The sequence below is a fragment of the Neltuma alba genome, unplaced genomic scaffold (assembly GCF_004799145.2).
Source record: "Neltuma alba isolate B1F8T4 unplaced genomic scaffold, ASM479914v2 tig00005601_pilon, whole genome shotgun sequence".
In the NCBI taxonomy this organism is placed as follows: domain Eukaryota; kingdom Viridiplantae; phylum Streptophyta; class Magnoliopsida; order Fabales; family Fabaceae; genus Neltuma; species Neltuma alba.
Window position 1 is genome coordinate 3,745 of NW_021634168.1, and position 25,301 is coordinate 29,045.

Genomic DNA, 25,301 nt, shown 5'->3' on the forward strand with positions numbered 1-25,301 from the left:
TCACATATCAACCAACAAACAGAAGTATTATTTAGATACAAATATCATTCACTGTATATAACAGTTCAAATAAAAACCACAGTCTTCAACAGAGCAGTGGCTTCATATGCTCCAATATTAGTCATAGTACAGTAATTAACCTTGATGTAATCTCAACTAATCCCATGGTTTTGTTTCATCATCCTTGAATTGGTGCGTCGAGGGGAGTATTATATATCATGTTCCCCATAATCATAAACCTTAGAAGACAGGCGACGAGTTAACTCAACTAACAAATGCTTAGATCTTGGCAACGAGAGGCCAAATGATTCATTCATGTCCAAATCATCAGGCTTCATCCCAGAAGGAAGCTCCCAATTAAAGCAGTGTGCGAGTTGAGCTACCACCAGTTTAACTGTAGTTTGACCCAGTTGCATTCCAAAACATTTTCTGCGTCCTGAACCAAATGGCAGGAATTGAAAATCATGTCCTTGCAGATCTATATTATTGTTCAAAAATCTTTCTGGATAAAACACATCAGCATTATCCGACCATATCTGAGGATTCCGTCCTAGTCCCCATAAGTTTACTAAGATTCGTGACTTTTTCTCTATGTAGTATTCACCAACCATAACATCCTTTGCTGATGCTCGAGGGATGAATGGTGTAACAGGATGGAGTCTGAAATTCTCCTTCACCACCAGGTTCAAGTAATTCAACTCTGATAAATCCATCTCTTCCACCATTCTGTTCATTCCAACCACAATTTCTAGCTCATCTTGTAGATTCTTCATCACCCTTGGATTCCTGCAAAGTTCAGATAGAGTCCACTCGACACTAATAGCAGAAGTCTCGTATGCCCCAGAAATCAAAGATAGTATATTGGCCTTGATGTCGTCTCGAGTAATTTGATGAGTTTGTTCGTCATCCATGGGTTGATGCATTAGCGAGAGTAGTATGTCTATATAGTCTTCATTTTTCCCATCCTTGTGGCTGTTACGAGCTTCCTCATGCTCCTTTATGATCTTCTCAAACAACTGGTCAAGTGCTTTGCTTATTTCCTTACATCGATGTCTTAGTCCCTGACACAGTAAGTTTTGAATATTTTCATTATATATATAAACGATAGTACAACTTGGATCTTAATCTTCTTTTCCCAATAAAGAAATGCATTAGGAAGGAGCAGAGCCCCTTATCCTACTTGCTACTAGCAAGGTGCCAATGGCATATTGGGAAGACCAATAGAACCCCACTCAATTCCACAAAGGCTAGTAGTCCTCCAGATTTAGGTGTAATAAATTAAATTCAATCCAATCCCTTCTTTTCAAATAAAAATAAAAACTATGCTATGAAAAAGCTCTAAACAATGGAATAAAAATTAAGAAATGGCAGTAATTTCATATGTTAAACGGTTCATGTTATTCAGTTAAAGCATCATACCTGGAGATCAAATGCTCCCAACCAAGGCACAACATCTGCAAGATTAAAAGCTCCAGCTAATCTCAAAGCTTCAGAAATGAGCAATTTCAGATCAAATTGATCATCCTTATTGCGTCCCAATATCATCATATAAACTATATCTTCTAAAAGCCCATGCACTTTCTCACTGATATCCACAACCCCACCCATTGTTGCAGCATTCTCCAGTGACTTCACCATAATTCTTAACTCCTTCCCCCTAAGATGACCAAACAACTCGTGATTTGAAGCACTGAAAAGATGTTGGATGCTCAGTTTCTTCATGTCGCGCCAGTATGAACCATACTCGGAAAAGGCCACACCCTTGGAGCCGTAAAATAGGTAATCAGTGGCCTGAGTATGAATACGATTTGCAAAAACAGGGTCATAGGTCTTGAGGAATAGTTCGGCTGCTTCAGGTGAAGAGACCACAATGGTTGGGATCTGTCCAAGCCTTAAGTACATGATGGGTCCATATTTGTTGGCCAGAGATTGAAGGTTGCGATGTGGAAGTGTGCCCAACAAGTGCAGGTTGCCAATAATGGGGAGAGCCAGGGGACCTATATATAGATGTGTATAGAAAGTGAAAGAGAAATATTATTAACGCTGAGTAAAATTAGAAGAAATAATTCAAATGACAAGTACCTGGAGGATGTTTCCTAGCATTTTTGCTGTGATTACTATTTGAACGCAAGAAGATGGAAAAAAGAATGCAGATGAAGGTCAGAAGAAGGAATGCAGGGATGGCCACTGTTGGAGGAAACATGCTTGATGTATAATTTGCAATGAAGAAATGGACCCATTATATATCTATACGTATATATATAGTGATTTATATTGACTCAGATGTCATTGGATTCTACTTACGTTTTGGGGGCAATAATTGAATATGCTATGTTTGCCTTTCAACGTATGCATGATTTGCTCGTGATATGAGTTAAGTAACCTAACCCACCATGGAGAAAATGTAGGATGGGCTTATTTGGTGAGATGCTTTATATTTTTCAAGGCTAAAGGGGGCAACTTTTTTGTACGGCATACTCTAAATTAATAGCTACATACAAAGTATTTAAAATCCCCCATCATCAGTGGAAGACTCTTAAACACTGTCATTATTACTATAGGACTGCAAGATTGTACATATCTTTAACTCTTGTTTCATTTCCTTTGTTTGTGCTTTATTATCATCCGTGTCTATGCTCAACTGTTCATGTGGGTGGAAATAATTCTATAAATCATTGATTATAAACCTATATTTAGGACTGAAAATAGTAAAATGATTAATAAATATTTAGCCTATGGCTTTCAGCATGATTTAGACCTTTCACCTAACCCAACATCAATGTCACATTGGACTTACTTGAAATCTAATTTAGTAATGTGCCCAGCGAAGAATTAATAGGAATTAATGGTTATAATACATATCCGAAAATAAAACAACACAATAAATAAAAAGGTCATTTGCGTGAAAATATTTTTTCAAAAAAAAATTGGAGGAGCGAACTTGACTCTTTAATTTGTGCTCAAGTGGTTTTGTTTTGTATGTACTACTGGAGCCTTTTCAGTTAGTTATATTCATATCCTCCCAACATGCAAAAAAAAAAAAAAATCATATCCTCCCACCTAGTTCTGGATGAGTCGTACGTGTAGAAATCTGATGTGCTAGCTTTAGGTGAAATATGCGAAAACCTCAAGGTTGTGTTTGATAAGAAACATTAAAAATTAAGGATAGAAATTAGGATTAAAAAAATATATTAAAAGAGTATTTATTATAAGAGATTGATTGTTATATGGGATTAGCTAAACCATGAGGGAAATACTATGAGGAAAAGTGGTATTTTCTAATCCCACTCCTATTGGGTTGCCTAGTCCCATGTAATAAGCAATTACTTATACTAAATACTATTTTAATGATTTTTTTCAATTACAATCTCAATCTCAATCCCTTATTTTTAATGTTTCGTACCAAACGGGACCTAAGAATATTGTAATAATTTGCAGGTGAACTTGGCGTAAGAACTTGTAGGAATTAAATTGTGATTCGATTATTATAGTGAAAAAATCTTGAGCATTCTACAGAGGACTGGGCGTGATCAAGCCATCATAATTTTGTGGTGCTGCTTGATTCTCTTTATCTCCATCCCTTGATTTTATCTGATTACTTTGTGCAGGGAAGACTAAAACTGGAAAATACATTAGCACACAAAACACTCTCATATACAATATTCATTTTCTAATGTACTACTAACTCCAGTTTTTAATATAAGAGTTAGTTGACTAATTTGAATGAATTAAGAAAATTAGTTAAATTAGTTATGTATAATAAATATGTATTGTTTTTCTTAAAATACCCTTACTAATCAAATATATTAGCTAAAACTATCATTTGATGAAATATTTAATACGTGCGATTACGTACTATAATGACTACTTTTTTTAAAAAAAATTAGATAAGTATGAAAGACAGTGGATTGGGATCTTATATTTAGGATTAAATTAAAAATCAAACAAACTCTTATATTAAGAACCGGAAGTAGTATCTTATATAATCAAATAACATTAGGGACAACTGCAATAGAGTTCCATGAAAAGGAAATAACCACTAAAAAATATCAATAACAAGTGAGAACTTATTATTACCTATTCTGAAACTTGTCACTACAATCTACTCAGTTATCATTGAGACTTTGTAATAATTATGTTTCATCCTTAGGACTTTATTGCAATTCTCCCTTAAAATTACATGAATTTCATTCCTTATAAACATTAGAAGGTAGACGATGAGTTAGCATAGCTGACAAGTGCTTAGATCTTTGCAACGTACTGCCAAACGATTCGGTCATGTCCAAATCATTAGGTTTCATCCCACAAGGAAGCTCCCAATTAAAGCAGTGCACAAGTTGAGCTATGGCAAGTTTAACTGTAGTTAAACCCACCTGCATTCCAGGACATTTTCTACGACCAGCCCCAAATGAAAAAAGTAGACGATCATATATTCTTGAAGGTTTGGTGGGTTGCTATTCAAGAACCTTTCTGGGTAAAACACATCTGTATTATCTGACCATACCTGAGGATCTCGTCCTAATGCCCATAAATTTATGAAGATTTGTGACTTTTTCTTTATGTGGTATCCACCAACCGTAATATCCTTTGTGGCTGCTCGAGGAATGACCGGTGCAACAGGATGAAGTCTGAAATTCTCCAAGACCACCATGTTCAAATAATTCAACTTTGATAAATCTGTCTCGTTCACCATTCTATTCATTCCTACCACAGTTTCTAGCTCATCTTGTAGATTCTTCATCACCCTCGGGTTCCTCAAAAGTTCAGATAGAGTGCATTCGATAGTCACAGCAGAAGTTTCATATGACCCAGCAATCATAGATAGCGTTGCAGCCTTAATGTTATCTCGAGTAATTTCATGGTTTTGTTCATCATCCTGGGATTGATGCAGCAATGACAATACTACGTCAATGAAATCTTTATGTTTACCGCCTCTGTATGAGTTAGGAGCTTGTTCATGCTCTGTTATTATCTTTTCCAACAATTGATCAATCTTTCTGCTTATCTCCTTGAAGCGTTTTGCAAGACCCTGAAACGATAAGATTTAAATAGTTGCATTACATATCATGTTAAAGTTTGGTTCTTACATGTTTTTTAGTTCTTGTCAGCTAAAAAAAGTGATAGGATGAGAGGGGTAACTCAATCCTACTAGGCGTACTTTAATGGCTTGTTGGAAAGACTAAGAGAGGCTTACCCGAAGGATTACTTCAATGCCGTAAATTGCAAGCAAATTTCGGATATAAAAACGTTAATCAAACCATGTTATTCATTTAAAACATCATATATACCTGGAGATCAAATGCTCCTAACCAAGGCACAATATCTGCAAGATTAAATGCTCCAGTCAATCTCAAAGCCTCAGAAACGAGCCCCTTCAGATCAAATTCGCTATCCTTATTCCATCCCAATATGATCTTATAAACTATATCTTCTAAAAGCCCATGCACTTTCTCACTGATATCCACAACCCCACCCATCTTAGCAGCATTCTCCAGTGACTTCAACACCATTTTTAACTCCTCCCTCCTCACATGACCAATCAACTCTTGCGTTGAAGCACTAAAAAGATATTGGACGCCTATTTTCTTCATGTAACGCCAATATGAACCGTAATTAGAAAAGACTATATCTTTAGAGCCATAAAATATGTAATCACTGGCCTGAGTCTGCGGACGGTCTGCAAAAGCAGGGTCATGGGTCTTGAGAAACAGCTCAGCAGCTTCAGAGGACGAAACCACAAAGTCCCAGCCACACCAACATGATGGATCCATATTTATTGGCCAAAGATTGAAGGCTGCGATGTGGTAATTTGCCTAACAAGTGAAGGTTTCCAATGACAGGAAAAGCCAGAGGTCCTAATGATGCATCATGAAAATTTGTAAGTGATAAAAAGGAAAGATTAATCCTAATAAGAAGGTAAGAAGGAAAAAGCTATCATCTGTTCCTAGATTCAACTAATAAAACCTGAAAATATAATTAAGTCCATGGTAAGTAAATACCTGGAGGACGTTTCTGAGCAATTTTGTTTGGGCGCAAGAAGATAGTAAGAGCGTAAATCAAGGTTAAAAGGAAAATTGCAGGAATGGCTAATGTGGAAGGAATCATGTTGGATATATAGTTTGATATATAATGATCTGAAAGTGGAAAGTCGGAGGCTAGATGATGGGTATGATCATAATGCACCAGATGAGAAGGCATATATAGCAAATTATAGGGAGTATGAAAATAATTCCTTTAATTTTGTTTCTTTGTGAATGCTTGGATCCCCATTTGGATACGGCAACAGGACATGATGATCTCTAATATCTATTGTCGACCCAATCAACAAACTAGAAATGATTGTTTGACAAGGTAAAAGTGTATATAAGCTTTTCTATGATATTTTTGGGATAATTAATTAACTCACTCGCTTGTGCGTGCACACAAAATAATTACAATAAAGAAAATCAATGCTGCTTTATGTACTTATCATTACGTTAGTTACATGTAGTATAGGTTATCCCTAACATATCGCACAAATACCTTTAATCATCTTACAAAAATAAAGAAAAGACAGTTATATATAGATAGTTAATATTCTTAGAACATTTCATTCAATCTTTTCAAATGTGCTTTGATTAATAACACATTTGACTATCTTAATGTCTTGATTCATCATAAATTATTGCTATTCAAGATTTGGTTTTTCAAATTAAAATCTCAATTTCGATTAAAAGGGGGATTAATTATTTCTCAGCCGCAATTTCTCATGCATGGAAGAGCCAAGTAATTTTTTTTATTTGTCACAGAAATTTAAAAACGACATTACTATTAACATTATATTTCTCCTAGTATTATTTAAATTTGAAAGATAACTTATAAAATGAAACACAATTTCTCTTTAGAAGGTCTAAAGATGCCTTGTAATAAATAACAGAGAAGTCACGCGCCCAAAACGTTATTGAAATGAATGGCACTTTCTGTACCTACTCCACTTATCCTTAATATAAAAACTAATTAATTAATTTAAATAGATTAAAAAATTAATTGAATTAGTTATTTGTAACTAATATGTGTTGTCTTCCCTCAAATATCCTTGCTAATCATATGTATTAGTTAGCTAGAATTACTATTTGATAAGACTTTTAACATGTGCAATTACTATAAGGACAATCTTAAAAAAAAAAAAGATAAATATGAAAGACAAAGTAAATCAGGATATTATATTTAGAATCCAAATTAATTCTTATATTAAGGACTGGAGGTAACATGATTTACACATGCTATCTAGCTTGCTAACAATGCCTAAATATTATTGATTTTAAAATATAACTAAGGAGTGTAATTCATTAGTTTCTTTTTCAAAAAATATATACATAAGGAGCACGGTCAAACCGTGAAATGAAACATCATAATGGATTAATATTTGGATCGAGAAGAAGGATCTTCATATCTGTCCAGCCGTTGATCCTTTAGTGTCTCTTGCCCAATTCAGTGACTGATTCGGGATTTAAAATATTGCTTCCCAGAGTGTGCTACGTGATAATATGTGTGTGTGAAATACTGAAATGGATGGTTAGCATGACTAATAGGAGGCACTAGTTTCTATCTATTATTAGTGAGATTTTGGATTATGCACACAGGGATTTATAAACTCACAGACGTTGATCAAATCATTAAAAAGATCATGTGATTGTGATTCATTTAAACATCATGCACACACACACAGACACACACTTGTAGATCGAATGCTCCTAACCAAGGCACAATATCAGCAAGATTAAATGCTCCAGCCAATTTCAAATCCTCAGAAAAGAGCCCCTTCAGATGAAATTTGTCATCCTTATTCCGTCCCAATATAATCTTTTAAACTATATCTTCTAAAAGCCCATGACCAATCAACTCTTGATTTGAATTTTGGAGCACTAAAAAGATGTTGGACGTTTAGTTTCTTCACATGGCGCCAATATAACATATTAGAATGAATTCACTTGGTGCAAGCTCCTATGGAACTTTGAGCAGATCACTGAAAGGGAGCGACGCAGCCCAGTTTAGTTTCTCGTGTTATCGAAAAAAGAAAAAGGGCAGAATGAATTCGCTTGGCAAGAATCATTAACTGGGACTGCAAGATTCTGCGGATCTTTAACTTCTTGTTTTTTGCTTATGCTTTATGATCATATGTTTCTCTATATATTCAACTGTTTTTGTGGGGGAAAATATAATTCTATATAGATTCTCGATGATGAAACATTCAAAATATGCCTTAAAGTTTTTACAACTAGATCTCCATTAACGATGGGTGCATGTTGATTTTAATTTAGATGAGACATAACAAGTTACATATATATGCTTTTGTAACCTGGACAGTAACAAGAGTTTCATATCAACCAAGCCATAATGGTATATATTATTTACATATAAATATAATTGGTTACATAAACGTTCAAATAAAACCACACTCTCTTCAACAAAGCAGTATAGCCAATTCGTATATGCTCCATTAGTCACACACACACACACACACACACACACACACACACACAACCATATCACGTTATATAAAACGATTAAGAAATGAGTGGCTAAAATATTTAACCTCTGACTTTCAGCATGATTAAGACCTTCTACCTAACCCAGCATCAAAGTTGAAGCAATCTAATTTAATTAGCAGTTATGTGCCTAACCAAAACTTAATGTAATAAATAATTAATGGTTCTTACGTCTCCGCAAACAAAAACTACACAATATATAAAAAGGTCTTTGGCAAGAAATAAAAAATATTTTTTAATTGGAGGAGCAACTTGGCTCTTTGTGTAGGAGTTATCATATTGATGAGAGATTCATAAAATAATTTGATCTAAAATAATTAAATCAATTAAAAAACACGTAACTTGTTAAGTCCCCCTAGAGCAGCTGGCGCCACATGCTCATCAATGGTATGATCTGACTAATCCTTAATTAGTGGGAAGATATGTTTTATGGTAGTCAAATAATTCATCTGCGAAATAAATCACTTGAGGGGCGTATACGTACATGCCCTTATATATTACGTGATCTATTATCTTTAACATAAGAGCTAGATAGTTAACTTGAAATATTAATTAAATTGGTTAATTGTAACAAATCTGTATTGAGTTTTCTAAATTACTCTCTTTGATCATATGCACTAGGAATCTCTTGGTGGAAACTCTTTATAATCAATAAGAATATTTTAGGAAAAAAATGATAAATTTGAGAGTCAAAGTGGGTTAAGGTTTCATATTTATGACCAAATTCAATCTCCAACTAATTGTTATATCTAACACCAGAGGTAACATAATCTTAGAAGGAGACCAACGAATTAAAAGGGGGAAAATAGAAAATATAGAATTTAACTAGTATCCATGATATTTTAGGAAAAGGAATCGTGAATAATTGGGAAAAATTGTCTTTATTACAGAAATATAAACAAGGAGCAACTAGGTGACAATTGTTAAAGAGGAAACTAGTCGTTGAGACCCAAGGAAAAATAACGTTGGAAAAATAACGTTGGAGAATGACACATGCAAAATAAGAACAAAAGAAATCCAATATTCAAAGTCAATAAAGATGAAGAATTGAACCTAAGAAGATACAACGGACTAGCTACCATCCTTGTGAGTTTAATGGTGTTATTTTTCTGAAACATTATTGTAATCTAAGTATTTGGATGCTTAAGTGGTTTTGTAATATCTCTGTTCAGCGTTAAATAGTCATATCCATAACTTCTATATAACATTTATTTATTTACATCAATATATACACCATATTCATTGTCCCAAGGCCCTAAAATTACATGAATTTCATTCATTGTAAACCTTATTAAAAGGTAGACGCTGAGATAGCATAGCTGACAAGTGCTTAGTTCTTTGCAAGGTGAGGCCAAATGATTCGGTCATGTCCAAATCACTATGTTTCATCCCAGAAGGAAGCTCCCAATTAAAGCAGTGCACAAGTTGAGCTGTGACAAGTTTAACTGTGGTTAACCCCATCTGCATTCCCGGACATTTTCTACGACCCGATCCGAATGAAAAAAGTAGATGATCATATTCTTGAAGGTTTGATGGGCTGCTATTCAAGAACCTTTCTGGATAGAACACATCAGTATTATCTGACCATATCTTAGGATCTCGTCCTAATGCCCATAAATTTATGAAGATTTGTGACTTTTTCTTTATATGGTATCCACCAACCGTAATATCCTGTGTGGATGATCGAGGGATGAATGGTGCAATGGGATGAAGTCTGAAATTCTCCAAGACCACCATGTTCAAATAATTCAACTTCGATAAATCCGTCTCGTTCACCATTCTATTCATTCCGATCACAGTTTCTAGCTCATCTTGTAGATTCTTCATCACCCTTGGATTCCTCAAAAGTTCAGAGAGAATCCAATCAATAGTCATAGCGGAAGTTTCATATGCCCCAATAACCATCGATAGTAATGTAGCCTTAATGTCATCTCGAGTAATTTCATGGTTTTGTTCATCATCATCCTTGTATTGATGCATCAATGACAATAATATATCAACGAAATCTTTATGATCCCCATCTTTGTATGAGTTAGAAGCTTGTTCATGCTCTTTTATTATCTTTTCAAACAATTGATCAAGCTCTCCTCTTATCTTCTTGAAGCGTTTTGTAAGCCCCTGAAAAAATAATAAGATTTAAGTAGTTGTGGTATATATCAATTATGTTAAAATTTGGTTCTTACATTTTTTTTTTTCTCATATAATAAAGTAATAGGAAGGGGAGGCATCCCAAATCGTACTAAAGATGCTCTGATGGCATGTTAGAAAAAATGATATAGGCTTACCCAAAGGAATTTCTTTTCTCAAATTTTGAGTTAGAGGAGTATGTGGTAATAACTTGAGGATACAAGCGGAATCGAATCCATAACCTCACATAATGACTTGAGTACCATGACGCTAGGCTAGAAGGTCATTAGTCCAAAGGATTATTTTAAAGGCATAAATTGCATGCAATTTCTATCATATTACATCTACTCAACTCTACCCTTTGCTAGGGATCTTTTTAAGAGTCTATATATATATACTATGAGTATAACTTTGGATTATGACGCGGGGATTTTAATTCACACACGAGGCAGAGATTTAAGAACCAAATTTCAGGTATAAACGTTAATCAGAATCATGATATTCATTTAAAACATCATACCTGGAGATCAAATGCTCCTAACCAAGGCACCATATCTGCAAGATTAAATGCTCCGGACAATCTCAAACCCTCAGAAATGAGCCCCTTCAAATCAAATTGGCTATCCCTATTCCGTCCCAGTATAATCTTATAAACCATATCTTCTAAAAGCCCATGCACTTTCTCACTGATATCCACTACCCCACCCATTTTAGCAGCATTCTCCAGTGACTCCACCACCATTTTTAACTCCTCCCTCCTCACATGACCAATCAACTCCTGAGTTGAAGCACTCAAAAGATGTTGGACGCTTATTTTCTTCATGTAACGCCAATATGAACCATAATTAGAAAAGACTAAACCTTTGGAGCCGTAAAATAGGTAATCAATGGCCTGAGTCTGGGGACGGTCTGCGAAAGCAGGATCATGAGTCTTGAGGAACAGTTCAGCAGCTTCAGAGGAGAAGACCACAATGGTTGGGACTTGTCCCAGCCACACCAACATGATGGGTCCATATTTATTGGCCAAAGATTGGAGATTGCGATGTGGGAGTGTGCCTAACAAGTGAAGGCTTCCGATAATAGGAAGGGCCAGAGGTCCTAGTGATGCATGATGAAAATTTGAAAGTGATAAAAGGAAACATATTACTCATAATAATTAAGAAGCTAAGAAGAAAGGGCCTATCATCTTCCTAGATTCGAATACATAAACCTGATAATAACGAACATTAAGTTCATAGCCGCAAGAAATAAATAGATAAGTAAATACCTGGAGGACGTTTCTGAGCAATTTTGTTTGGGCGCAAGAAGATAGTAAGAATGTAAATCAACGTTAAAAGGAAGATTGCCGGAATGGCTACAGTGGAAGGAATCATGTTGGATATAGTTTGATAGCTAAGGATCTGAAAGTGAAAAGTCGGAGGTCAATGATGGGTATGATCATAATGCATTAGATAAAAATGCGTATATATAGCAACTTACTAGAGGGAGTACGAAAAGAATTCTTTTTGTTTTCCCCCACTTAGACACGACAATATATGATCCAAAATGTCAAATGTAATATAACGTGGACCCAATAAATCCCATTTTGCCAAGTGTTTATTTGACTAGGTAATTTTTGGGTAAATGGGACAAGAAAGCTTCTTGGCTTACATGTGTAAGATTTTCTTTGATACTTCTGGGATTTAAATATAACATAGTGACATAAATACATACACTCACACAAAATAATTACAAAATGAATTCTGCTTTATGTACTCATATTCCATTACTTATATTATCCCTAAAACATTGCACATATATATTGAATCATGTCACAAAATTAAAAAAGACGGTTATAGTTAGAAGATAGCATTTCAATATTTTTCAAATATACTTAGGTTAAGGAAAAATCCATCTATTTGTTCTTATCATTTTGACTAAGAGGGTATTTGGTTTCCCCTGAAAGTACTTTTTAAAAGCACTTGTATGCAAATTAGGATAAAACTCCTTTTACATACTTACTTTATATGCTGTAAAATTACTTTTAAAACAACTCTTAGACTTAACTCATTTCTTGAACTTTTGATTCCATACGACATAATCTTTGTCTTTTTTTACTAATTCCTAAATGTTAATCCAAATGTTACTCAATCCTTATAGTTTAATCATTTAAAATATTATTCCCTGTATCTTAAAAAAGAAAATTATATATTTTATAAAACTTAGGAAATAAAATTTTAAATGGTAAAAACTACTATATAATTTTATATAATGAACTACTGAACTCAATCACTTACTGCTATTATTCTTCAGTTTTCTATTGAGGTCTATCCTGTAAAGGTACTTAAATTAAATCGGTGATCGGTTTCTATTGAGTTGTAATGAATTAGAGTTCAATAACTAAGTTTTAATTGAGTCAAAACTATAAGAATTGAGTTGTACCAACTTAAAGTTTGATGACTAATTTAGAATTGCATCAAAATTATAAGGACTAAAAAATAAATTTTTCTTTATTAAATAATACATTTGACTATCTTAATGTCTTAACTCATCATAAATTATTGCTATTTCATGATTTGGTTTAAAATCTCAATTCTAATTAAAAAAAAGCTGTACTTGGTAGTCAAGTAATATTTTTTATTTAAATTTGCAAAATAACCTAGAAAATGAAACGCGATTTTTTTTTTTAGATTTAAAAGATCCATAGACACCTGATAATAAATCATAGAGGAAGCCACGCGCGCGCAATGATTATGAAAGAACATTAGTTTTAAATATAACTAGTAATGCCTAATTAAATTACACAAGAGTCTAGCCAAAATATTATTTATACTATTTTCGGCTCTGAATATAAGAATTATTTTAAAGCCAAAGTAGTATTCCTAATAATTGCACTTGTTAAAAAATTTCTATTTTAATATACATGATTAATAAGAGTATTTTAAAAAAATAATATTCATCTATTAAAAAAATCAACTTAACTAATTTTTTTAATATTCGTAGTTAAGTATCTATCCCAGTAATTTTTAATCGTGGCTAACCAGTATGATTATTAGTTTCTTTATAAAAAAAATACATATAAGGAGCAGGATCAAACCGTGTAATGAAACAACATTATAGTGGATTAGCATTTGGATTGAGAAAGTGTAGGTAGTACAGTGGGTCAACATAATATGTTATCATCTATCCTAAATATAAAATCTAGTTTTTTTCCCCCAAAAGCAGAGTCAATGAATCAATTATCAATTAATTAATTAGCTGTCCCGCAATATAAGATTTTTTCTTTCTTTTGTTTTATCCCAGCCCAATAATGCAAGATTAATTAAAGAATAAGACTACTGGGATTTGCTGACCCAAAATAGATGATATTAACAGTTTGACACTCAAAGATCAATCGCACGCATAATAATTAAGAAATGAATGCCATATTTATCTCATAAGTTAAGCATGATTTAGACATGTATGCCATATGTAAGATTAAGAACGATTAATGATGCTTTACTATTATTATTATTATTATTATTATTATTATTATTATTATTATTATTATTATTATTTTGTTAGCAAACGTTACGCAATGGAATTTGAATAGAGTATTAATTTTAAAGAATTAATTTTTATTCATTCCGTAGTGTCCAGGACAACTTCAAATAAATCTTGTTTCGAGCCGAAACAAAATTTGAAGTAGTCAAGACTCAAGAACGTTATGAAATGAATTAAAATAAATCCTTAACTTGAAATAATTACTTTATTCAAAATTTTATGTCATAATGTTCCTAACCAAAAAATATAATATAGTTTCTATTAAAAGTTAAAATAAAGTTATAAATATCATTCAATATCAATATCAAATATGATATTTATAACAAGGGCATGAATATGGTGGCTTATTCCAAAATTTTGCATTATCATTTAAGAAAGAATGTGTTTAACTTAATTATAAAACAACAGGGAGGTGGGGGTGGGGGGGAACAATTTGGTTTTGTGTGCTAATGAGGGATTATTTGTCCAAGAGTTGAAAATGGAATTAAACAAAAAGTTCATAAATGAGATGGAGTGAAATGAAACGAAACGTTAGAGTAAAAATCCATTTGATGTAATTATGATGTATTTCCCCTGTTCATAGAACTTAGTTTGAAACAAAGTTGGGGGGTTGAATTATTTTGCACAAACACTTTCACGCAAACTAAAACCTTTTTTACATATTTATTTTATTTATTATAAACATATTCATTTTATGCATAATAAAATTACTTTTAAAATTCTGATCAGGTCACTTTTCGCGCGTTGTCAACTTCATATGTCATTTTTAGTGGCCAATTTCAGCTATATCACAAGTACGCAGAATAGTGCTTCATAAATTTCGGAACCACTCATCGTCTAAAAGTATTTGTTTTTTTAATTTCAATCAATAAAAACCCCTGTTTCATATAATAATGTATTTTTGCACAAAGAAAAATATAATAAGGTTATAGTATAACCTTCAGGAACAGAGGAACAGTACAAGCCATTAGAAATTAAATCAAAGCAATATGAAAATAATCTTGACTACTAATTCCTCGACCGATATATATGTTGAAGGCTAATCGTACATTTGTGCGCAATATGAAAGCCCACATTCAAACCATTTGGCTCTACTATACTTTCTCAAATGGGCCAATAGTCAAATTGAAAAAGAATATCACCAGCTCATCAGTGGCGAACCAAGATTTAAAGGCACCCATATTTAATGCTTGACAGTTTTTTAAATAGGATTGCTTACTTATGCGTAACCAGAAAAAATCACACACGAATATATAATTGGGGAAAACAGAGTAACGGTATATCATTGAAAGTTGATCAATAAATTAAAGGCCGCCTTAAAACAAATTAATGGCGGTCTGATGGAACAAAGTCTCAAGCTCTGCTTAACAGACACGTTATTTCACAATAATTTTTTTTTTAAAAAACACCTAGTGTGCTAGATTCACCTCTTTTGCACTTATATTCTTTCATAGTTTACAACATTTCATTCATCATAAACCTCAGAAGATAGGCGACGAGTTAACTCAACTAACAAATGCTTAGATCTTGGCAACGAGAAGCCAAATGATTCGGTCATGTCCAAATCATCAGGCTTCATCCCAGGAGGAAGCTCCCAATTGAAGCAGTGTACGAGTTGAGCTACCACCAGTTTAACTGCAGTTTGACCCATTTGCATTCCAAGACATTTTCTGCGTCCCGAACCAAATGGTAGGAATTGAAAATCATGTCCTTGCAGATCTATGTTATTGTTCAAAAATCTTTCTGGATAAAACACATCAGCATTATCCGACCATATCTGAGGATTCCGTCCTAGTGACCATAAGTTTACTAAGATTCGTGACTTCTTCTCTATGTAGTATTCACCAACCATAACATCCTTTGCTGATGCTCGAGGGATGAATGGTGCAACAGGATGGAGTCTGAAATTCTCCTTCACCGCCAGGTTCAAGTAATTCAACTCTGATAAATCCATCTCTTCCACCATTCTGTTCACTCCAACCACAGTTTCCAGCTCATCTTGTACATTCTTCATCACCCTTGGATTCCTCAAAAGTTCAGATAGAATCCACTCGACACTAATAGCAGCAGTTTCATATGCCCCGGCAATCAAAGATAGCATATTGGCCTTGATGTCGTCTCGAGTAATTTGATGAGTTTGTCCGTCATCCATGGGTCGATGCATTAGCGAGAGTAGTATGTCCATAAAGTCTTCATTTTTCCCATCCTTGCGGCTTTTACGAGCTTGCTCGTGCTCCTTTATTATCTTCTCAAACAATTGGTCAAGTGCTTTGCTTATTTCCTTACATCGACGTCTTATTCCCTGACACAATAACCAGATTTGAGTATTTTCATTATACTCCCTCCTTCCCTTATTATAAGTCCACTTAACTATATTATATGATTTAAAAAAACCATTAAAATTAGTTAAAAGTAATAAATATGTTAGCAATGTACTTTTTTCTTTTTCAAATATACTCTTATTTATAAGTGGATAAGTGTAAGTGAGAAAAAAATAGGAGAGATTGTATGGAAAAAAGATAATGAGAGAGAGTATCTTCATTAGGGGTAAAGTGGACAAAAATACATTTATTGTTTAGACAAATCCAAAAATAAAAAATTCTTATAAAAAGAGACAAATCAATTCAAAAAATTAGATCTTATAATAAAAGATTAAAGGAGTATATATAAAGAATAATAGAATTTGGATCTTAATTTTCTTTTCCCAATTAAGAGATACATGAGGAAGGAGAAGCGGTTCGGAACCTCTTCTCTTCCCTTCTCATCATTTTCCTTTCTCTTCTTTTTTTAATTATTGGATTAATATTTTAACAGTTGAGATTTAAATCTTTTTAAAACTATTATTAAAATATTAAATTATAAAAATAAATAAATAATAAATTACAAATTCTATTAAAATTTAATTCTAATGGTTTGTAAATGCATTAAATATTTTTAAAAACTTTTTATAAATAGTTTATAAAAATTTAAATCTCAACTGTTAAAATATGTTAATCTAATTATTAGAAAAAGAAGAGGAAGAAAGAGAATGGGAAGAAAATGGGAGAGGTTCCATCCTACTGGTTAGAAAGGTGCCAATAGCATATTGACACTCAAGTCTAGAAATGGTAGTGGTCCTCCAAGTTTAATTAGATGTAATAACTTCATTCAGTCAAATCCCTTCTTTTCAAATAAAGATAAAAAACTGGCAGTGAAAAAGCTATAAACAATCAAAGAAGATTCAGAAATGGCATCCTTAATTTGATGTATGAGATCATCAACTAGTTCATGTTACCTGGAGATCGAATGCTCCTAACCAAGGTACGAGATCTGCAAGATTAAATGCTCCAGTCAATCTCAAACCTTCTGAAACGAGCCCCTTCAGATCAAACTGGTCATCGTTATTGCGTCCCAATATAATCTTATAAACTACATCTTCTAAAAGCCCATGCACTTTCTCACTGATATCCACAACCCCACCCTTGTTAGCAGCATTCTCAAGTAATTTCACCAACATTCTTAACTCCTTCCTCCTAATGTGACCAAACAACTCTTGATTTGAAGCATTAAAAAGATGTTGGATGCTTAGTTTCTTCATGTCGCGCCAGTATGGACCATAATCAGAAAAGACCACACCCTTGGAGCCGTAAAATAAGTAATCAGTGGCCTGAGTATGAGGACGATTTGCAAAAACAGGGTCATGGGTCTTGAGGAATAGTTCGGCTGCTTCAGGTGAAGAGACCACAATGGTTGGGATCTGTCCAAGCCGTAGGTACATGATGGGTCCATATTTGTTGGCCAGAGATTGAAGGCTGCGATGTGGTAGTGTGCCTAACTGGTGGGTGTTGCCGATGACAGGAAGGGCCAAAGGTCCTGGTAATGTATTATTATGAAAGTTCCAAAGGGAAATATTAATTCTGAGAAAGTAAGGGGAAAAGTTATCATCTCCCAAGATTTTAAGTACAAAAACTGATAATAAGCATTAAGTATAGTCGCAACAAGAAATAAAAGATAAATACCTGGAGGACGTTTCTTGTGTTTATTTGGACTCAAGAAGATAGTAAGAATGTAAATGAACATGAGAAGGAAGAGAGCAGGAATGGCTATTGTCGAAGGAATCATGTTTGTGTGTGGCGACTTCTTAGTGATTAGCACTGAGAAGAAATGAAGAATGCCTTTGGCTCTCTGGATGGTTTCATATATAATAATTACTTGGAGCATCATCAGTTAAAAAGGGGAATGATTATTATTCTTGCTTCTACAACTTGTCTGTTGTATACTTTCTTTCCCCTTTTTGTCATATAGTAAGTCGGAACATGTCAAAGAATAATGAAGTTGATATTTTGTAGATGAAATTTAATACTAATGGTATTTTTGGGATTTAAATGCACACAGTACGTAATGATATAATTGCCATAGGAATGCTGCCACCCACCATATATGATTGTACGAAGTTTGGCCAAAATATCTATCATGTCTCGTCTGTTCTTCGCACATGCATGTGACACAGATGAGATCATTAATAACCAAAATTGACTAACAGATAAAGCCCAAGAGTTCAGATAAAGCCCAATCGATGGTCCAAGCAGTGGCTTCGAATGAAGCAAAAATGAGCTCTAATGCTGTACCTTCGATGTTGTGACGAGTGATCACAAGGTTTTGTTCATCATCATTCAAGGGTTGGTGCATCAGCGGGAGTAATATGTGTACCAAGTCATCATTCTGCTTACCTTTTCGTTCATTAAAAGCTTGCTCATACTCCTTCAATATTTTCTCCAACACTCCATCAAGTGCTTCACTGGTTTCCTTCAACTGTCGTGTTATTCCGTGACATTCATAGATTTGATATGACAAACTAGAGATAATGAACTAAGAAACGTATGTTTTTGGGGGCAACAAGCGTAATAACGTGTGCGTTAATTTGTAATTCCAGTCACATAATAAAACTTTGTATGTTTTTACTATACCTGAAGATCAAAAGCCCCTAATGTTGGCACATAATCTGCAAGATTATAAGCACCATCCAATCTCATAACTAAAACTTTTCCCAAAAAAAAAAGTTATTAAAGTTGTAAAAATACCATTTTTGAATTTTTCAGAAAACCTGTTATTAAATGTTATACCAAACTTATTAATAGAGTTATAGAGTTTGTTAACAGCTTTATTAAAATTGTAAAAATATCATTTTTTGAATTTTCTGAAAAATCTATTGTTAACTGTTGTACTAAATTTGTTGATAGTATTACAAAACTTGTTAATCGTTTTACTAAAGTTGTAAAAATTTTCAAAAAAATTGTTGCCGATGACCAGAACTCCGATAACGGTGGCCACCTGAGCTCTGGCAGCCATCGTTGGCACTAGAGCACCGGCAACCGGGCTGCTAGTAAAGGCATTTGATTTTTTTAAAATAATGAAAAAAATAAAGGGCAATATGATCATTTCAGTAAATTTATAAATCCCAAATTGTTAACTTGTACCTAAATTGGAATTTTGCAAATTCAAGTGACTTTTTTGAGATTTTCAAATTTAAGTGTTATTTTTGTGTCTTTTTCCATAATAAAAACCCCCTCTTTCATATAATAATGCATTTTTTTTACAAAGAAAAACATAATAAGGTTATAGTATAACCTTCAGGAACAGAGGAACAGTAACAATTTGAAGCCTACATGCCATTAGAAATCAAAACAATATGAAAATATTATTGAATATTAATTCCTCGATCGATATATATATATATATATATATATATATGAAAGGCTAATCGTATATATGTGCACAATGTGAAACCCGACATTCAAACCAGTTTGTCTCTACTATACTTTCTCAAATGGGTCAGTAGTCAAATTGAAAAAGAATATCACCAGCCCATTAGTGGCGAACCAAGGTACCAGGGTCTTTGTATTTAATGTCTGAGAGTATTTTGAATAAGATTATTTATCCATGCATAACCAAAAAAAAATCACACATATTTGTATATAATTGGAGAAAACAGAGTAACGTTATGCCATTGAAAGTTGATCAATAAATTAAAGGCCGCCTTAAAACAAAAACGATACGACTTCTTTTTCGATATATCTATATATATATATATATATATATATTACAGAAAGTGAGAACCGTAATATGTTCAGTAGGTTTTGATTAATATTAATGGCGGTCTGATGGAACAAAGTCTCAAGCTCTGCTTAACGGACACATTATTTCACAATAATTTGAAAAAAGCACCTAGTGTGCTAAATTCACCTCTTTTGCACTTCATATTCTTTCATAGTTTACACCATTTTCATTCATCATAAACCTCAGAAGATAGGCGACGAGTTAACTCAACTAACAAATGCTTAGATCTTGGCGACGTGAGGCCAAATGATTCGGTCATGTCCAAATCATCAGGCTTCATCCCAGAAGGAAGCTCCCAATTGAAGCAGTGTGCGAGTTGAGCTATCACCAGTTGAACTGCAGTTTGACCCAGTTGCATTCCAAGACATTTTCTGCGTCCCGAACCAAATGGTAGGAATTGAAAATCATGTCCTTGCAGATCTATGTTATTGTTCAAAAATCTTTCTGGATAAAACACATCAGCATTATCCGACCATATCTGAGGATTCCGCCCTAGTGCCCATAAGTTTACTAAGATTCGTGACTTTTTCTCTATGTAGTATTCACCAACCATAACATCCTTTGTTGATGCTCGAGGGATGAATGGTGTAACAGGATGGAGTCTGAAATTCTCCTTCACCACCAAGTTCAAGTAATTCAACTCTGATAAATCCATCTCTTCCACCATTCTGTTCATTCCAACCACAGTTTCCAGCTCATCTTGTACATTCTTCATCACCCTTGGATTCCTCAAAAGTTCAGATAGAATCCACTCGACACTAATAGCAGCAGTGTCATATGCCGCAGAAATCAAAGATAGCATATTGGCCTTGATGTCGTCTCGAGTAATTTGATGAGTTTGTTCGTCATCCATGGGTTGATGCATTAGCGAGAGTAGTATGTCTATGAAGTCTTCATTTTTCCCATCCGTCTGGGTTTTACGAGCTTGCTCGTGCTCCTTTATTATCTTCTCAAACAATTGGTCAAGTACTTTGCTTATTTCCTTACATCGACGCCTTAGTCCCTGACACAGTAATCAGATTTGAGTATTGTCATTACACTCCCTTCCCTCATTTATTATAATCGCTTGACTATATTATGTGATTTTAAAAAAAATTAAAATTAGTTAAAAGTAATAAATATGTTGTAAATGTACTTTTTTTTATAAAAAAATACCCTTATTTATAAGTGGGTAAGTGTGAGTGAGAAGAAAAAAAGGAGAGATTGTATGGAAAAAAGATAATGAGAGAGAGCATCTTCATTACGGGTAAAATGGATAAAAATACATTTATTGTTTAAACAAATCCAAAAAAAAAATCTAAATAAAAAAAGACAAACAAATTAAAAAAAATTAGATCTTATAATAAAAGATGAAGAGAGTATATGTAAAGGACAATAGAATTTGGATCTTGATTTTTTTTTGCCGATTAACAGATACATTATAGGAAGGAGGAGCACCCTTATCCCCCTTGCTAGAAACGTGCCAATAGCAGATTGGGAAGACCAATAGAACCCCGTTCAATTCTAAAAATGCTTGTAGTGCTCCAAATTAGTTAGATGTAACAACTTAATTCGGTCAAATCCCTTCGTTTCAAATAAAAATAAAAACTGGCAATGAAAAAGCTATAAACAATCAAAGAAGAATCAGACATGGCATCCTTAATTTGATGTATGAAATCATCAAATAGTTCATGTTACCTGGAGATCGAATGCTCCTAACCAAGGTACGAGATCTGCAAGATTAAATGCTCCAGTCAATCTCAAAACTTCTGAAACGAGCCCCTTCAGATCAAACTGGTCATCGTTATTGCGTCCCAGTATAATCTTATAAACTATATCTTCTAAAAGCCCATGCACTTTCTCACTGATATCCACAACCACGCCCTTGGTAGCAGCATTCTCAAGTGATTTCACCAACATTCTTAACTCCTTCCTCCAAAGATGACCAAACAACTCTTGATTTGAAGCATTAAAAAGATGTTGGATGCTCAGTTTCTTCATGTCACGCCAGTATGGACCATATTCAGAAAAGCCCACACCCTTGGAGCCGTAAAATAAGTAATCAGTGGCCTGAGTATGAGGACGATTTGCAAAAACAGGGTCATGGGTCTTGAGGAATAGTTTGGCTGCTTCAGGTGAAGAGACCACAATGGTTGGGATCTGTCCAAGCCGTAGGTACATGATGGGTCCATATTTGGTGGCCAGAGATTGAAGGTTGCGATGTGGTAGTGTGCCTAACTGGTGGGTGTTTCCGATGACAGGAAGGGCCAAAGGTCCTGGTAATGTATTATTATGAAAGTTCCAAAAGGAAATATTAATTCTGAGAAAGTAAGGTGAAAAGTTATCATCTCCCAAGATTTTAAGTACAAAAACTGATAATGAGCATTAAGTATAGTCGCAACGAGAAATAAAAGATAAATACCTGGAGGACGTTTCTTGTGTTTATTTGGACTCAAGAAGATTGTAAGAATGTAAATGAACATGAGAAGGAAGAGAGCAGGAATGGCTATTGTGGAAGGAATCATGTTTGTGTGGGGCGACTTCTTAGTTAGCACTGAGAAGAAATGAAGAATGCCTTTGGCTCTCTGGATAGTTTCGTAGATAATGATTTAGACATGACATGAATGCCTTTGGTCCGGAACTCTTATGAAAAAGGTGATATTTCAGTTCATGTGGCTAGAAAGCTGCTTGGCTTATGGATGTTAGAGGCGGGGACCCGACGGGCTTAATTGGAAAAGTCAGTCCTATGGGACCGAAAATTTAAAAATATCTCAATTTGTTAAACCTAACTCTTAACGTGACGGGTTCAAGGTCGGCTCGCGGGCTTTCGGTCCATTTAAGAAAAAATACAATTTTTCATATTTCTCATTTTTATCAAAAAATAAAAACAAACCAATGAAATTATAATAAAGATATAAACATGAATAAAATTAAATCATAAATATAAAATATCATCATAATTAAATATCCATCAAAATCGAAAAATATCTAAAACATCAATCAACAAAATAACAATATCCAAAAGTTTCATCAATAGTTTAAATGTGCAATAGATAAACACTATCATTAATTTATTGAAATTTCATCATCATTATAATCAATTGCTCTTTTTTCTGAGCAAAAATATCAAGATTTTCTTCTTTATAGGAATTTCACTTTTAAATTTTATAATTCAAATTATAGAATCACAAGTTATATTAGTATAAAAATACTCTCTTATCAAATATATATAATTTAAAAATATCAACACATATAATATAAATCAAATCATTATTAAAGCCCAAATTAACCCAATTGTTAAAATTTAATTGGACAAATTATTGTCTAAAATCAAATAAATCAAACCATTATTGAAATTTAATTTTAAAATGATAATAATAACTAAATATTTGAAATATTATTAGAAATATAAAAATAATAATATTAGAATTACACAAAAAATTTATAAAAAAACCAAAAGAAATATAAAAAGGCCTAAACGAACTTACTCTCGACCTTGCAGGGTCAACTCGTTTAAGTCCTTAGCCCTATAAAATCAGCCTTTTTAAGTTTTTTACCTATTTGAAGGGAAAAATTTTAAACCCAGTTCTCATATTTTTTGGATTTACTCATTTTCGCAGCTCTAATAGATGTGTTAAGTTAAATGGATTCATAGATCCGCGCCCAAATTTGCTATGGGCTTTGATTACCTGGAGTATCATCACTTAAGAAGGTAAAAGATTATTATTCCTGCTGCTGCTACTCGTCTATGCTATACTTCTTTTGCCCTTTTGTCACATAGTAAGTACATTGTCAAAGAATGATGAAGTTGATATTATGTAGATGAAATTTACTGCTAATGATATTTTTGGGATTTAAATGCACATAGTACGTAATGATAATATTGCCATATGAATGCCGCCACCACCATGATTGTACGAAGTTTGGCCAAAATATCTATCATGTCGTGTTTGGTCATGGCACATGCATGTGACTCCGATCAAACCATTAATAACTGAAATTGACTAAAGAGGTGCTTGGAATATCGCAAATCAAAACAAACTTTTCTATATATTTTTTTATATACTGTAAAATAACTTTAAAAGTTATGATTTGGTTTCTACTCAAATACCCCATAAAATTTACTTTTCACATAAGTTGCTTCTTAAAAGAATTTTTTTTATCTACATTATAAGTTACTTGCAAAATAATTAATGCTTATTTATCAATTTTATTTTTATAATTAATGTTTAAATATGATTCTTCATTTTTTTTTCTCTTCTTCAACTTAAAAGTTAAAACCCCATCTAATAATGTAAATTAAGTTGGAAAAAATTTAAATTGAAAATATATTTAATAAGTTGACTATTCTCTTTTAGTTCTCATAAATTAATTAGAAATGACTTATGTTGCGAATCGGATGGAATATCAATTAATATTTACATCAATGGCCAAGCAACAATGAAATGTTTAGCAATTGTGGTCGTAGGTTACAAGGGTAGTAAGATTTTAAGTTGCCAATATATATTAATTAAACAACATCAACACATTGAGAATTCCTAACATGGGTATAATTATCAAAGTGAGCACCATAATGTGCAAACCCAAACCACATTTCACGTAAAGACACGTACACGTATACTAAGTACTAAACCAACATTAAAATCATTCATCATAAACTTTTGAGGGTATACGATGAGCTGGCACAGCCAACAAATGGCTTGGCTCTCGCCATGGAGAAGCCAAATGTTTCAGTCATGTCCATGTCACAAGCTTCATCCCACAAGGTAGCTCCCAATCACAAGGCTTCATCCCACAAGGTAGCTCCCAATTAAAAACAGTGAACTAGCTGGGCTATCACCATTTTAACTATAGTCAGACCCAATTGGATCCCAGGACATTTTCTGCGACCCGACCCGAATGGTATAAGTTGAAAATGATTTCCTTGAAGGTCAACATTGCTGTTCAAAAACCTCTCTGGATAAAACATGTGTGCATCATCAGTCCATGTCTTAACATCTCGTCCTATTGCCCAATTATTCATTATGATTCGTGTGGTCTTCTGTACGT

At 33.5% G+C, this 25,301-nt stretch overlaps 3 protein-coding genes across 5 annotated transcripts; all 3 read right to left on the bottom strand.

Annotated features, from left to right (window-relative positions):
* On the bottom strand, window positions 1-18,306 carry LOC114748065 (cytochrome P450 CYP736A12-like). 3 transcript variants are annotated; one of them, XM_028936422.1, is made up of 3 exons: window positions 18,176-18,306; window positions 1,420-1,997; window positions 1-1,061 (listed from the first exon to the last, which is right to left on the bottom strand). In XM_028936422.1, the coding sequence occupies exons 1-3, from the start codon at window positions 18,276-18,278 to the stop codon at window positions 210-212; spliced, it is 1,533 nt and encodes a 510-aa protein (XP_028792255.1). In that variant the 5' UTR covers window positions 18,279-18,306; the 3' UTR covers window positions 1-209. The 3 variants fall into 3 exon arrangements, with proteins under 3 accessions (XP_028792255.1, XP_028792254.1, XP_028792253.1); XM_028936421.1 differs by lacking the exon at window positions 18,176-18,306 and adding an exon at window positions 6,000-6,149; XM_028936420.1 differs by lacking the exon at window positions 18,176-18,306 and adding an exon at window positions 2,083-2,230.
* LOC114748061 (cytochrome P450 CYP736A12) lies at window positions 6-25,275 on the bottom strand. Its single transcript, XM_028936415.1, has 5 exons — window positions 25,093-25,275; window positions 22,675-22,837; window positions 21,951-22,528; window positions 20,401-21,276; window positions 6-222 (listed from the first exon to the last, which is right to left on the bottom strand). The coding sequence occupies exons 1-4, from the start codon at window positions 25,273-25,275 to the stop codon at window positions 20,440-20,442; spliced, it is 1,761 nt and encodes a 586-aa protein (XP_028792248.1). The 3' UTR covers window positions 6-222; window positions 20,401-20,439.
* LOC114748066 (cytochrome P450 CYP736A12-like) lies at window positions 9,644-12,066 on the bottom strand. Its single transcript, XM_028936423.1, has 3 exons — window positions 11,923-12,066; window positions 11,176-11,753; window positions 9,644-10,646 (listed from the first exon to the last, which is right to left on the bottom strand). Exons 1-3 carry the CDS (start codon window positions 12,026-12,028, stop codon window positions 9,801-9,803), a joined length of 1,530 nt encoding a protein of 509 aa, XP_028792256.1. The 5' UTR covers window positions 12,029-12,066; the 3' UTR covers window positions 9,644-9,800.
* Window positions 25,276-25,301: the final 26 nt, after the last annotated feature.

Coding starts and splice junctions, on each gene's coding strand:
- LOC114748065 (XM_028936420.1), bottom strand. CDS start 2,203: ATGTTTCCTCCAACAGTGGCCATCCCTGCATTCCTTCTTCTGACCTTC. Junction 1,998..2,082: donor TGCTAGGAAACATCCTCCAG/GTACTTGTCATT, acceptor ATCTATATATAG/GTCCCCTGGCTCTCCCCATT. Junction 1,062..1,419: donor TGGGAGCATTTGATCTCCAG/GTATGATGCTTT, acceptor TTACTGTGTCAG/GGACTAAGACATCGATGTAA.
- LOC114748066 (XM_028936423.1), bottom strand. CDS start 12,028: ATGATTCCTTCCACTGTAGCCATTCCGGCAATCTTCCTTTTAACGTTG. Junction 11,754..11,922: donor TGCTCAGAAACGTCCTCCAG/GTATTTACTTAT, acceptor ATGCATCACTAG/GACCTCTGGCCCTTCCTATT. Junction 10,647..11,175: donor TAGGAGCATTTGATCTCCAG/GTATGATGTTTT, acceptor TTATTTTTTCAG/GGGCTTACAAAACGCTTCAA.
- LOC114748061 (XM_028936415.1), bottom strand. CDS start 25,275: ATGAATAATTGGGCAATAGGACGAGATGTTAAGACATGGACTGATGAT. Junction 22,838..25,092: donor GTCTGACTATAGTTAAAATG/GTGATAGCCCAG, acceptor GAAACTATCCAG/AGAGCCAAAGGCATTCTTCA. Junction 22,529..22,674: donor ACACAAGAAACGTCCTCCAG/GTATTTATCTTT, acceptor ATACATTACCAG/GACCTTTGGCCCTTCCTGTC.